The sequence below is a fragment of the Mytilus californianus genome, unplaced genomic scaffold, assembly GCF_021869535.1.
Source record: "Mytilus californianus isolate M0D057914Y unplaced genomic scaffold, xbMytCali1.0.p SCAF_7, whole genome shotgun sequence".
NCBI lineage: Eukaryota > Metazoa > Mollusca > Bivalvia > Mytilida > Mytilidae > Mytilus > Mytilus californianus.
The window spans coordinates 27,079,349-27,095,446 of record NW_026262723.1 but is presented as its reverse complement, the minus strand read 5'-3'; the positions used below and the strand labels follow the sequence as shown (position 1 = coordinate 27,095,446).

The 16,098-nt window shown below is 31.7% G+C and overlaps 1 protein-coding gene across 2 annotated transcripts in view; it reads left to right on the top strand.

The window, feature by feature from the left end:
* The window catches only part of LOC127709226 (multidrug resistance-associated protein 1-like), a 54,962-nt gene that overhangs the window by 15,830 nt on the left and 23,034 nt on the right, over positions 1 to 16,098 (top strand). For both annotated transcript variants that reach the window (XM_052214633.1, XM_052214632.1), the window contains exons 12-22: positions 1,075 to 1,141; positions 2,723 to 2,849; positions 3,562 to 3,738; positions 4,136 to 4,303; positions 5,539 to 5,731; positions 9,050 to 9,116; positions 9,429 to 9,818; positions 12,425 to 12,536; positions 12,983 to 13,193; positions 13,520 to 13,830; positions 14,944 to 15,143. In XM_052214633.1, the coding sequence (XP_052070593.1) occupies positions 1,075 to 1,141; positions 2,723 to 2,849; positions 3,562 to 3,738; positions 4,136 to 4,303; positions 5,539 to 5,731; positions 9,050 to 9,116; positions 9,429 to 9,818; positions 12,425 to 12,536; positions 12,983 to 13,193; positions 13,520 to 13,830; positions 14,944 to 15,143 (2,023 nt within the window). The remainder of the gene's footprint in view (positions 1 to 1,074; positions 1,142 to 2,722; positions 2,850 to 3,561; positions 3,739 to 4,135; positions 4,304 to 5,538; positions 5,732 to 9,049; positions 9,117 to 9,428; positions 9,819 to 12,424; positions 12,537 to 12,982; positions 13,194 to 13,519; positions 13,831 to 14,943; positions 15,144 to 16,098) is intronic.

Here is a 16,098-nt window from a genome sequence, read left to right as displayed (position 1 = left end):
CTCGGTCAATATAATCTGAACAGGTCTATATATAATGTATTGACCTCGTCAAAAGCCCATAATTGATAATTAATATAAATAAAATAGAAGGATATTTTGGGTAAAAGCCACCGATACAGCACCCCTATGACGAAACAAAATGACCACATTTCAAGGTTAATTGACAGTCTTAGACCATAAATAAACGGTATGAATGAAGCATTACAGTAATTATGACAATTATCTGAAATTAAAAAGTGAATATTTTATATAGTCTAGGCTCTTATTTCCTTAAGTCAAAAAGAATAAAAATAAATAAAAAACAAAACTCTGTAATTAGCATGTGATATTTAAACAAACGCTTATGAGACTACTAATACATGTAGTTGCGCTGAGTAACTCGATTTTTAATTATCATTTAAGAATTAAGAAACTAGTTTCATTACTGTAATCATTATTTTAGTAATCATTTTAACTGAGTTCTATAAGTTTTCTATGTACCCTCCCCCTTTTTTTTTACATTTTTACCTTTTATATCTGTTTGTATTGTTCACACATTGTTGTCAATATATTGGAATTTTATGCGACTGTCATACAAGTGAGAGGTCTAGCTAGCTATTAAACCAAGTGTAATCAGCCATTTTCTACATAAGTAAATGTTTGCACTAAGTCAGGAATATGACAGTAGTTTTCAGTAGTTTGATGTGTTTAAGTTTTTGATTTTGCCATTGGAGAAGGGACTTTCCTCTTGAATTTTCATTTGATTTCGGTATTTTTGTTATTTTACTTTTTTAATCATTTAACTATGCCATCATGCACCAATTCCAATTACTTAATATACTTGTATATGTTACATTATATACAAGATTCACAATTGTACCATAATTCGTTCCACATCACATCATACATGTCATGCATAATTCATACTTTCAGCATCATAAGAAGGTCTCCATGACTGCAAACAGCATTCCATATGATATCAATAAGGTTTATTAGGAAAGTCACAATTGTTGACATTCGATGCTGGCAAACAAGTTTAAATATTTCTATTTTTGAATTAAGAAAGAGGATTTATTATTTCTTATTTATATGCAGAATATGGAATTACATTAACTGATGGAAATTTCAAATGGGATAAAACGGCAGAAACAATATTGAAAGAGTAAGTATTTACTGCTTTTAAAAAGAAAAATATAAGCATATGAATTTAATTAAATAAAACAGAAGAACAAAAGACAATAGCATATGGTCAAATTGCTAAATGCCTAAAAAAGCAAAGAACAGTCTACAAACATTACACCACAAAATAAAACTAAGCACACGAGTTAACCTCAAGTGAACCGGAAGGAAACAATATCATTAACTACTTAGACATATAAAATATTTCAATGCAGTAGTTGCTTAAGGTTGTTTGCAATCGTGCTGGTTCTTCAAAATTACATTTTATATTCACACCTCAGACTCTAGCAAGTGGCATCAGCTAAATAGATAATTATTGTTATTTGTCAGTTACTACTATATAATCTGTGGAATTAATGGTACAAAGGAACATCAAATAACTTTGATTCAAATGCATTTACAATGTTTCATGACAAATAAATTGTTTGGTAGTTGTTTCCCCATCATAGTCGTATTTAAATTAAAAAGGAAAGTACTAAACTGCAGTCTAAAACCGTAAGTTTCAGAAAAATAGACAACATCGTTGAACATTCAAAAAACACAATACTATGCATTAAAAACTTGAAACTATGCAATGGTTACCCCTCCAAACCAAAACGCTAGTAGTTAAGATGATCCTTACACAGCTACTTTTGCATAGGTATTATTTCTGTACCAAAAATATATAGTACTGGAAATCTACTTTTAATATTCAGTACTATTTTGTAACTTTAAAATTATTGTAATATTTAGATACATGTATTTTACAATACTTGATATGTACTTGAAATTTAAGTACTACAAAATTTTGGTTACACCGTTACATTTTCAGTATTTTGAAAGTTTGTCTATTTCAAATCTCTTAAAGTTATGATTTTCAAACATGGAATATTGTTATAACTGTTGGTTTTACTTCTGTACCAAAAATTTCAAGTACAAATCAAGTACTGTAAAGTACAGATACCTAAATATTACAAGAATTTTAAAGTAAAGAAATAGTACTTAATATTAAAAGTAAATGTCCAGTACTACAGATTTTTAGTACAGAAATAGTACCTATGGAAAAGTAGCAGTGAAGTATTTACACAATAACTTTTCCAACAGTGAGAATTCGGTCTGATTTCATCTGTGTGAAGGCAATTAGCAGTACTGATTCGTTAGTAGAATAAACATTGGTGTCTCATTGGCACTCATACCACATCTTCCTATATCTATGGTGGTGAATTTTGGTTGTTTTTTGGACCATTTTTTTCTTTGAATAGAAACTTATACTGTAATTATAAACATCGTATTACTTGCATTAGAACGGAGGTTACCGGTCGTTTAGAAACCCTGATCGTATTTGATTATCGAGACACCGCGATATACAAGACTGTAGGAAGCGCAAGACAACTTTAAAGGCTTATGAATAAATAAGTTTTATTATAATTAGATTCGGTAAAGAATGAAAACCAGGACATACCATAAGCTCTAATGAGCTTTTAATCGACCAGCTGTATAAAATACATACCAACAAGAAAATATGTGTATATCTCTCGTTGATGCGTAAGTTGAATATCTTTTCAATTAATTAATGTAATTGTAGCATCAATCTGAAGATACCAGAAGGATCACTTATTGCAGTAGTTGGATCTGTAGGATCTGGAAAATCTTCATTTCTTACTTCACTTCTTGGTGAAATGGAAACGGATACGGCAAACATTAATGTAAAGGTACGTAGGAAAATCTTCATTTGTAACGTCACTTCTTGATGAATTGGAGACGGATACGTCAAACATAAATGTAAAAGTACGTAAGACGTCTTCAATAATTAAAATAAATTCATTTCCACAGATATTAAACACGTGTTATCATTCATGTACAGTTGATATTTTTTGTTGATTTATATTTGTTTTTTCTGGTTTATCGATAAGATAGATATAGATGTTTCAGCAATTATGTTTGGTTGATAGTTTGTTTTAAAGTAAGCAAAACTGACAGCATGCCTGTTCAGAAAACCATCGAAATGATAAGAAATAAACAATAATGTCTCCTCTTTAGATGGCCCGAGGTGAAGCTTATTTTGATTATACATTTTATAAAATTCTAGGCTCTTCAGTCAACCCTCAACAATTGTATGTTGAGTATTAATACGTGAAGTGTGATTTCATACTCCGTGCTAAAGGTTTCAGTGCTTTCAAGATGAAGAGCAGTTGACACCAGTGCTGTTTCCTTTTTGTTGCTTTACCAAAGTTCCAGCACGGATTTCTGTTTTTCTTATACTCTCTTTTCAAGTATTTACAGAACTTTGGTGGATATTTGTTTAAATGGTTATCAAACGACATCTCCTTAGTTTTATATTTGGCGGAATTACTTTGTATAAAAGGATGGGATCACTTACATTATAAACTCCCTCATATATTTCAATATCATGTCTCTCTACAGGGTTCGGTTGCATATGTTGCTCAGCAAGCATGGATAATGAATGCAACATTACAGGACAATGTGTTATTCGGCGATAAACTGAAGCAAAAGACATATGAGCAAATAATTGATGCAACATCTCTAAGAAAAGACTTAGAAATGTTTGCAGCTGGTGATCAAACTGAAATTGGTGAAAAGGTAAAATATGCAGTTATTATCTCTTGTTTTTAAGATCGATAATTTCTAAAAACATTTATTTTTTTTTGCAGTAATACATGAAATATTGGCGCATTTAGTAAAAATGAAAGAAAGAAGAAATGTTCTCGTTTGTTGCGTGTGTATTGCACAAACCTTTGAATTGAAGATTTTGATTATAAATTAAGACAGGATATATGAATCTGTATTCTATGCATTTCAGTTTTTTGTTCATTATAAGTTTCAATTTTCAGCACCTCTCACAGCCTTTTATATCTAAGTTGTCATGAATATACCAGATATATACCATACGTATACAAATCGCAACTGCTAATAAATACAGATACTCCTTAAAATGCATATTGATATCATGATTAAGAATACATATTCAACTACACAGGGCATCAATTTGAGTGGAGGACAGAAACAAAGAGTAAGCTTAGCACGAGCATTGTATAAAGACGCGGATATATATCTCCTTGACGACCCACTAAGTGCTGTAGATTCACACGTTGGTAAACATATTTTCGATTCAGTTATAGGTCCAAGTGGTATTTTGAAGGACAAGGTATGTATCAGTTAACACTCATCCATGGTACAAAGCTTATTTGTTTTGATTTGCCAGACGTGCTTTCATCATGAAAGAGGCTATCGAATACAAATAGTTAGAAATCAAAATCAAGTTCGAAGTGAAACAGCACTTAACACCAATCATTAGAAATGAGTATACCTAATACAGCAAAGAACACCTTAACATACCAGAAGAAAATCTTTAGTGTTTCAAATATATCAAAATTATGTTAAAAACATAATTATGACCACAGGATGTTATATGTCAACAAAGATTCGGTACATACTGGTCTGGTAGTACTCTTAGGGTCTAAAGATTAATTTAACCGGCAGCTCATCAAATATAGTAGGTCAGCAATTGGCAATAGGCACGTTCCTTCTTTATTGACATTTTTGTAGTAGCTAAATATGCTAAATACCGGAACTAATTACACAGAAAGAAAATGAATGGTCAATGGTCCTTTTTTGGAGAAATTTGACGTTGATAATTTGTCGTGAAATGATTCTATCTAGATTGTTCGTGCTTTTATCATTTGCATACTTTGTTTTTAAAAAAATATAGAAAAAAAAAATAAGAGTTTTATAACATTTTGAAACTTTTTTTTTAACTATTTATAAAATAATAATGGGAAGGGAAAGTAGGGGGTTAGTGGGCAAAATATCTGAAGGCATAACATATAAAAAAAAACCAGTTGATTTCGAATATCTGACTAATATTTAAATAAACTCATCATAGATACATGTACCAGGATTAAAATTTTATATTTGCGCAAGAGGCGCATTTTTTCTACAAAAGTCTCATCAGTGTCGCTTCAATTGAAAAATATTAAAAAGGCCAAATAAATATGAAGTTGAAGAGCATTGAGGACCAAAAATTCCTGAAAATTTGCCTAATACGGCTAAATTAATCTACTCCTGAGGTAGAAAAGTCTAAGTGTTTCAAAAATTCCAAATTTTGTAAAATGTTAATTTATAATTATGACCATATCAATGATAATTCATGCCAACACAGAAGTGCTTATGAAGTTAAGCAAACACCTATTGCTTAATGTGTGTCAATTCAGATGCAATACTTTGTATGATATACTTTTATGACACTTGGTATGATATACTTTTATGACACATGGTGTTGATACTTCTCATTTGTTTGATCAAATACTATTATTCAAGCTAATTGATAAATCAGTATTTTAATATGTAAAGTGTTTATATACATGATATATATAATTACAGACAAGAATACTTGTAACACACGGACTTAGCTTTCTTAGAAATATGGATATGATAATCACACTAGTTGATGGTAAAGTAGGAGAAATAGGATCATTTACTGAACTCATTGGACATGATGGCGCTTTTGCAAAATTTTTGAAAATATATATGATAGAAGAACTGACATGTGGAGACCCTGAAGAAGAACAAGAAGGTATACTTCTGTTCATAAGATTTATTTCATACTTTGTAAATCGGAAATAAAGGTCATAAACTCCCTGAATGGAGTTAACTTCAAAATTTATACGATACAGTTTCATCATACAAAACTACACAAAACGAAATTCCAAAAACCCTTTCATCTATCCCCTTTCAGAATTTTGAATCACAATAGATTCGCATCGTTCAAAATTGCCCAAAAATTAGTGTGAGTCAAGAAATTGCATGCTTCATTATTTGTTTTTCTAAAATGGACTAACATTTAAAAATGATATAGTATTCCCCAATTACAATGTACAATGTACCATACAACATAAACCATGCCCCTTAATCCATTACACCATACACCTTAGACCATTACACAATTACACCTTAAAACATTACCACATTACACCATACAACTAACACTATTACACAATACACCTTGAACCATTACACCATTATAAAAAATAAGATGAGGTATGATTGCCAATGAGACAACTCTCTACAAGAGATCAAATGACACAGAAATTAACAACTATAGGTCATCGTACGGCCTTCAACAATGAACAAAGCCCATACCGCATAGTCGGCTATAAAGGCCCCGAAATGACAAATGTAACACCATTCAAAGGAGAAAACTAACGGCCTAATTTATGTACAAAAAATGAACAAAAAACAAATATATAACACATCAACAAACGACAACCACTGAATTACAGGCTCCTGACTTGGGACAGGCGCATACATACAGAATGTGGCGTGGTTTAACATGTTAGCGGGATCCCAACCCTCTCCCTAACCTTGGAAAGTGGTGTAACAGTACAACATAAGTACGAACTATAAAAATCAGTTGAAAAAAGGCTTAACTCATCAGATGGATACAAATAGAAATACATCTAACAAAAACACAGAGTGGACGTGGCCGGGTACTTGTATATCCCAACAACAAAAAGACACTAAATACTGATCTGAGAGTACGCGCAGTTACTGACAGCTAGTGCAAAGCCACTAACAACTAATAAAAAAAATCATGCATCTAAGTCTAAATTATCAATCAGTACACATCCAACATCCAAAGGATTTAGTGTAAAGACGTCATAAACAGTCAGAGAAAAACATGACCTTGTGCAATGCCAAGATACAGGTATCGACAGATTGTAGATCCATAAATGTGTATATGTATATCAGAATAATATTTAGTATCCTTTTAATTTACTGATAACAAAATCAATATTAATACCAATAAAAACAATATTCAATGATCTTATTACAGTGTTGAATTGGTAACCTTTTAGAATAAGTTTATTTAAAGGATCGATAAGTTTACCAGGATCGGTTATGAATTTCCGGGAACAGTTAACAACATTTCCGTAAATATGAAGATGTGCTATCCCGTTTGAAATAAGTTTTCTACAGGTACAACCAAACTTCAAAACCAAATCTTTATATCTATGGAAGAATTTAGTAAAGGTTTTAAGTAATTTGTGGTAACGAAATCCCTGGCTTAATAATTTACCAGTAATACATAGATTACGTTCGTTAAAATCAAAAACGTCACAACAGACACGGGCATAGCGAACTAGTTGTGAAATATAAACACTGTAAGATGGTGCCAAAGGAACATCACCATCCAAAAAGGGTAGATCAACAATAGGGAACGAAAAATCTTCCCTTTTGTCGTAAATTTTAGTGTGGAGTTTCCCGTGTAAAAGCGATATATCTAAATCTAGGAAAGGACAGTTATTACCGTTTATATTTGATTTATTCAAAGTAAGTTCCTTTTGGTAAATTTCGGCAGTATATTTAGAAAATTCTTGATTATTTAACGAAAAAATATCATCAAGATAACGGTAAGTGTTGTTTATTTATCAACTGAATGCAAAATAGACGGGTCTTTACTGAGTTTGGTCATAAACTGTGATTCATAACAGTACACAAACAAATCTGTTATTAAAGGGGCGCAAATAGTGCCCATAGGAATATTTACAAACTGTCGATTAACTTTGTTGTCGAAACGTCCATAATTATTATCAAGGAGAAAATTAACAGCTTCAATCATCTCATCACACCAGTAAGTATATCTAGCATATTTACTTTTCTCATTAGAGAAGAAGGCATTAAATGAATTGCAGCAAATATATTTGCATTCAGATTTACCAAACGATCATTTAATTAAATAGGAAAACTTTTGAGATAAGATTGTGAGGAAGTGTAGTGTAAAGAGTAGAAAAGTTAAAACTGTGACCAGAATCAAAAGGACCATCAAAAGCACTTAATTTATCTAAAACATCCAAACAATTTTTTACACTCCAAAAAAAGTTAATTCCACTATTTTCATATATTTTATTACAATAGTTTATAGTAAGTTTTTTGATAGTACATGTAGTTAATGAACTTGTTAAAAGCACTGAAAGATCAGTTGTAGAACACTTACTAGAGGCCGAGATGAAACGATATTTAACTGTTTTTTGTGTAGTATAGGTTACCAATACATAGTTGGAACCTACAAATGTTCAGAAGAAGCCTTAAGCTATGATGTGGTTATGATATGTTTGTTTACTATATGACTCTCTGTGGAGCGCACGGACTTGAATGTAGGTGAATTTAACATGTCATTCTTAAGAACGTCCGTGTAGTATTTACGGCATACCACCACCACATACACCATATACCTTACACAATTACACCATACAGTTAATGCCATAACACCATGCGCATTAAGCAATAATAGAATGCACTTAAAACCATTACACCATACAACTTTAAACTTTTATACCATACCTATTCAACCATTTTACCATGCACTTATAACCATTTTACAATACAAATTAAACCATTATACCATAAACCATAAACCATCACACCATACACCTTAAACCTTAACACCATACATCTTAAACCATTCAATCATACGCATTAAACCATTACACCATACGAATTTCGTTGGGAAGGTTTTAACATTCTAGGGCTGAAGCAATTATTTTGAAAACATTAAAATCGTCATGTGTTTTGTAATTGATCAATGGACATACATTCATTGTTACATATATCATACATTTGATTATTTAGGTTTTTCTTATTCTTATATTTTTTGTGGACTATTAATTGTAGCATGGAAGAGGAATACACTGTGTTACAGCTGTCTGCCCGTCCTTTAAGGAAGAGGTTGACTGTAGATTTTTTTGTCGTCTAATCTATGATATAGTTGCTCTGAAATTAACCAGCATCTCTTTAAAGCTTATTTATTTTCATATAAATGCATACCCTTTAATATTTCTTTTAACGCTATCTGTTTATATTATTTAGTAATGAGTATTTTTCAATTTTTCAGCTCTTGCATTAACAGAAGAAGTTGCATCCGAACTAGAGAGAAGTGGAAGTTCATCAGTTCTAATGAGGTATATATTTTTTATTAATGTAATTGTCATTGTTAACATTGTTTCCTTTTTTTTTAAAAATTATTTTAGTTTTAATTCCAATATAACTATGATATCATTCAAAAAGGGATTTGTGCTGCAATAACTAACCATTTACAAACAAAGTTATGTTAATAACCAAACAAGATATGAATAAACTGCGATTTAAAATGCGCTTTTCATGGCCATTAAATACATGCATAATTTTTATTTTCAACTTTATCATATTATATAAATATATCATAAAGTTGAAGTGTTTAGTATATAGTTAATCAATGTTAATATTCTTTATAGACAGCTGTCAGAGATAGCACAATTGAAAAGAATGGAATCAAGCGAGGATGAATCATACAAGTCTAGACCCTCATTACTAAGTCGTCATTCTGAAAGACCCACATTACTTAGACGTCACTCTGAAATATATAAAAAGACGATTGAATATGGATTAGAAAATGAAACGGTAGAAAAATGTGTGTTGAAGAAAAATTTTCTGAGACAACAGTCAGCAGATATTCATTCTACCACAAAATATTTGAATAGTTCCTTGCATGAAAAATTGCATCATACTTCCAATCAACATTTGCAGTGGTTAGAAGATAGAAACATATACAACCCTGACCCCTTAGATGATATTATAAACGATATATGCGTTGAAGACGAAAGTGAACACAGTATTATGAATAGGTAAGATTTCCTATACACAATGAGCTGTTTACACAGAGGCACCCTACAAAACATATTGTAAATACTCTTGAATAATCGAATATTTGTAGCTGACTTGACATCGGTATACACTATTCAATGTATTCGTTTAACTATTCTTGTAATTTTGATTGTTTATACATAACATTTTTATCCCTCTGTCGATGTCACTATTGGTTGACTGTGAAATGTTGGTCATTATACCCCCGCTTTAAAAAAGTGGGGGTATACTGTTTTACCTCTGCCTGTCCATTAGTCAGTCCGTCAGTTCGTCCGTCAGTCCGTCTGTCAGTCCCATGAATATTTTTCGTCGCATCTTTCTCAGGAACTACAATACAAGGATTTCTGATATTTTGTTTCAGGGTTAATATAAGTCAGGTATACCGTGTGAGGCGTTTTCAGATTAATCACTCAACAACTTTCTGTTAATCGAACACTTGTTTCATTTTACACATGATAGCCAAGTTGAAAATTTTCGTCACATTTTTCTCAGGAACTACAATACAAGGATTTCTGAAATTTGGTTTCAGGGTTTACATAAGTCAGCTATACCGTGTGATGCGTTTTCAGATTCATCCCTCAACAACTTCCTGTTTACCTTATACTTTTAGCGGGCAGGGGTATCATTAGTGAGCAGTAGCTCACAGATTCACTTGTTTCACATGTTTCATTCGTGTTGATCAATTTGACATCATGGGATGGCTTTCATATCAAATGTTAGTGGTAGACTTATAAGATACGGTGTATCGTGTATGTTTTTGAAAATAGGTTAATTTGACAAAAAAAAGAGGCTTTTTGTGTTTATTTTTTAATTACTAAAGAAATCAAAAATCGATGAATTCGGAAGTGAAAATAGAGACTTTCATTGCATCTATACAGATAATTCGATAATTTTTTTCGGACTGTGCGTCCGTTCGTTCATTTGTTCATTCGTTCGTCCGTTCTTCCGCCCGTCTGTCCCGCTTCAGGTTAAAGTTTTTGGTCAAGGTAGTTTTTGATGAAGTTGAAGTCCAATCAACTTGAAACGTAGTACAAATGTTCCCTATGATATGATCTTTCTAATTTTAATGCCAAATTAGAGTTTTGATCCCAATTGCACAGTCCACTGAACATAGAAAATAATAGTGCGAATGGGGCATCCGTGTACATTCTTGTTTTTATATTAAAATAGTCATTTTTTTACAAACTAAGAATCAATTATTATGATTATGAAAAAAAACTTACTTAAAATACAGAGGCACTATACAGTTTGTATGGAAATAAAGGATACCAAAGGGACATTCAAACCTTAAGTCGAAAAAAAACTGACAACGCCATGACTAAAAAAGAAAAAGACAAACATACCAACAACAGTACACAAAACACAACATAGAAAACCAACGACTGATCAACACGAACCCAATCAAAAACTGAGGTGATCTCATGTGCTCTGGAAGGGTAAGCTGATCTGGCTCTACTTGTTGAACCCGTCGTGTTGCTAAATAGTAAATAAGAGGCAACAATTGTTTAGCAAGGTTCAAAAATAGGCTAAAGATACATTGTTCGAAAATAAACTTACAACGCCATGGTAAAAGAATTATTGATCAAAAGACAAACGTTACAGTATACATGGTATACAAAACACAACATAGAAAACTAATAACTGAGCAACACGAATTCCCCTAAAAATCGATGTTGATCTTTAGGAGCTCCGGAAGGGTAACCAGATCTAACTCCGCATGTAGCACTTGTCAAATCTTATTAATTCATTTAGCAGATACAAATCAACAAAAACAAAACAAAATTGCATCAACTTCAAAGGAACGAGGTCTGTTGACTTTATTTTAAAATTTCAGATTATCTGATTCTGTTTTTATTGACTAGTATTTATAAGATCTCAGCCTTGAGATGAGATGTAGTCGAGAAAAACCTTCGAGTTTGAAAGGCCATCATTGATGATCTGTTTATCGCTATTTTGCCTATGACGTCGTTGATGTTTACCTAACAACGACAAGTGCGCCTTTAGTCTCAGACGATAATTTTCTATTTTAAGCGAGTAGTATGATATGCAAAATTATCCCGAAAAAGATCAAAGGAAAAACATACTACATGTAAATAGCGATAAAAAAAATTACATTGATTTGCTGAAAAAATTCATGACCAGTTCTACATTATAAATACTACATTTTTGAAATTGTGAAAATGGTAAATGCACACACAAATGTATTGTATTCACTAAACATTTCGACAAAAGATATCATTATTACATAACAGACGTTCATCTCGATCATATCGTTTTCATGTAGGTAGTATTTTATGACAGGCAAGATTCATTCAATAGCATATTCAATCACACTGTACATTCTGACACTATGAGTAAAATTAAAAGGACGCAATATTGAATTATATACGAAGTGAGAGATTTAGCTAGCTATAAAAGCAGGATTAATCTGCCAATTTCTACCTAAGGAAATGCCTGTACCAAGTCAGAAATATGACAGTGATTTTTCATTCATATGACATGTTTGATGTGTTTGAGCTTTTGAGTATCTTTCCATTTGAATTTTCCTTGGAGTTTGGTATTTTGTTATTTTATTTTTATTTTGCAGACTATCCTCACGTTGTTTGTCAAGACAAGCATCAAAGTGTATTATCACGAATGATAATGAAAAATGCACCAAAGCATCACTGATAGAAGATGAAACCATTGAATCAGGAACGGTATCATATTTATCTTAAAATATGTCAATGAACATTTTTAATTTAATTAATTCTTCAAAACAAATAAAATATCATTCACTGCTCATTGATAATACAGCACGACAAGAACACTCGTATATTTTAACTTATCCAACATTGTCAGTTTAAACTATGACCACTAATTCACAAAATTTCTTTCTTTTATAAACATTGCGTTAAACAGTTTAGTTATCCTTCATGGAACTACTTCCTCAAGATTCAACTTTTTTCATATTTCTTTGTAAGATTTTGTCAACATAAATATCTTCAAAAAGCAACATAAAAAACATTGCATAAGTTTGTTAAAGACTTAACTTAAAAAAAACTCTGTGGTTAAGAGTGAAAAAAAAAATCAAATTAACTATCATTGCTTTCAAAACGTTGTATTGACATAAATGCATAAATAAAAATACTTTTGTTTTCAATAGGTGAAGGTCAGTGTTATAATGTCCTACGTGCGAGCTATTGGTATTAAGTTGTGTATAATTGCATTAGCATTCAATATGGCACATTACGTAGCGGAAATATATTTGGACGTGTGGCTAAGTAAAATCACTGATGATGCTAGTTCTGACGAAAAGGACCGACCATCTATCAAAATGAGAGTTGGTGTGTATGGAGCCATAGGCTTAATAAGAGGCAAGTTTAAACATAAGTGAAAAACAAGATTTGCATACTGTTTCATTTGGTTATATCATAAAGCTATTACACTTTCTCATACATTGTTGACTTGGGTAGATATTTTGGGTATTTGTTGAAGTTTTTTTTAAGTTTCCAAAATATTTGGTTTTTTAATTTACCTGAAAGAGACTATTTCAGAAAAGCCCTTCGAAAGCAAACCTGAAGTGTAATTTCTTATTTGTGATAATGATAAAAAATATTCGGTCGTACCTGTTTTTAGTGATTTGAAATATACATGTAAAAATATAACTTTAAACCTTGAACGTTACATTTAATAATTTTAGGCATACTTATCCTGATAACAGAACAATTGGTAGAAATCGCTATGATAAATGGAGCTAGAAAGCTCCATACTAGCTTACTAAACAACGTTCTCATGTCACCGATGAGCTTTTTTGATTCAACTCCACTTGGTAGAATCATCAACAGATTTTCAAAAGATATTGAGTCTATTGATGAAGACATTGTATTTATGTTCAAAGATGTAGTAGTCAGCGGTTTCTATTTTATCATGTCTGTAATGGCCATGTGCAGTGGGACACCTCATATGATTTTGGTCGTGGTACCAATAAGTATGGCTTTTTGGTACATCCAGGTAAGTGCTTTTATACATTTTAACATAATTGCATTCATCTTTTATAAACGATTTCTACATAGTTTGTCGAAACGTGTTCACAAATGAATGCACCCGACTACAAAAGTAAACAGATAAAGTGCTGGTCCTTATTTTTTGTGTGTTTTTTGCTGTGCATGTACTGATTTTGTGTCATGGATTGATACCAATATCCTTAGTTTTTCTAGTATGATAAAAAAAAATATAAGAAGACGTGGTATGATAGCCAATGAGATAATTCTCCACCAGAAACCAAATGACAAAAAAGGTTAACTAGAGTAACGATTTATTCTTCTTAAACTTTAGATTACTAGTTCTCGTTGATATCATCGGTTCATAGGTCCGTACATGTAGCAACTCTGACATGCATAGGACATGTCGTTCTTAAATTATCCAATGATAAATTTGTAATTTTACCTGATTAATGTAAGTCAGGAAAAGTGTTTGCACACAATGTATTAGTTTTTTTTTTGTTTGATGTTTATTTACAACATATGTTCTCGATTGAGTTCACTGTAAACAAATTCTAATTTAATATGTCATATTATATGTAAAACGTAAAAGAGTTACATAGGGGGAATGAAAAAAACGTAGATAGGATGATCAATTCTGTCAAAATCATGGAGCAAAAAAATGCACAGAATTACAAAAAAAAAACTGAACTGCACAAACCCAACTAAAATTTGGGTTGACCTACTGTGGAGGGATTATCAGTAGAAGTGCCATATATCGTGTTGATCATAACAAGTAGTTCAGTAATAATCACAGGAAGGAAGATGAAATTGCATGAACGGTCAACGGAACAAATCCGAAGTCACGGCGAACCACCAGTTGATCATAACAAAAAAACCCAATCATGTCAAATAAATATTAAAAAAAAATGAAGTCAATTTTTGTTTGTTTACTTAAATTTGTAACAAAGAATTCTGTCTACTTTTTATAAGTGTAGAACACAAAGAAAGGCTTAGGCAAGAATTTTTTTAAACATGAACATTTTTTTTTGTTCAACTTTAGCAATGTTTAAGATTTGTCACAATTAATCATAAAAAAAATGAATTATAGTACATGTTTTGTTATCTCCCTTCTTTTATCCAGCAAACAACAGTACCAACCCGACGGCAATTGCAAAGACTAAGTTCAGCTGCGCGATCACCAATATACTCCCATATGGGTGAAACCATATCAGGGTGTTCAACCATACGAGCATACCAACAGGAGAGTAGATTTATCCAAGAGTTGATAAATCGATGCGATGATTATAGTAATTGTATTAATCTTATTTGGTCAACAGGAAAGTGAGTTAATATATTTGCATAATTTTATATTACTTTTTAGGCTAAAGTATTTGTAACTTGCAATAACTTTTAAATATCGTTAACCCTTTTTTTGCCTAACAACACAGTCAAATACATTAGGACAGTTTCAGTCCCGATTTTATAAGGAACCTTCTTCAACTTTTGTAGTCTATAAATACAACTGATGCGTTAATTGATCGTTTGTGTTTAACGCCACTCACAGAATGACCAGTTTTATAGATGTAGTCATCTGTAGAATACCAGGAGAGAACAAACCTTCGACAGGATAATTGGAAATTTAATCAATATCCTATTAAGATTGAAGTCGGATGCATGTAGCCGAAATTAGGTTTTGAACTTACAATCTCGGAGTTGACAGGCTAATGATCACCGATAAGATTGGAGTCGAATACTCCTGGCCAAAGTGAGATTTTGAACGTACATTATTAGAGTTGGAAAGATAGTGATCAATGATAAGATCGGAGTCAAATTCACATGGCCAAAGCAAATATCTTGAGTTGACATGATAGTGATCAATAATAAGATTACAGTCAAATGTGCTTGGCCAAAGCAAGGTTTTGAACTGTTGATCTCAGAGTTCACAAACTAGGGAATCATAAGAATTGCATAATACTTTTGAACTACCATAATTTTGATTGGTTGATTGTTGGTTGCTTAACATTCACTGTCATAATTTGAAAATGATAGTTTTATGAATACATTGTTTAGAAATAACTTGCACATCTTGCATGATTAGAATAACTATCTAATAAAGAGAAAAAATCAGTAGTCATAAATTATGAACAGTTCTTTATACAAGCGACCAATTTAATGTTATGGAATCTGTGTTACAAGGGAATCGTTAGAGAACATAATTCTTCTATACATAAAATTGATAATGGAAATGGGGAATATGTCAAAGAGACAACAACCCGACCAAAGAGCACACAACAGC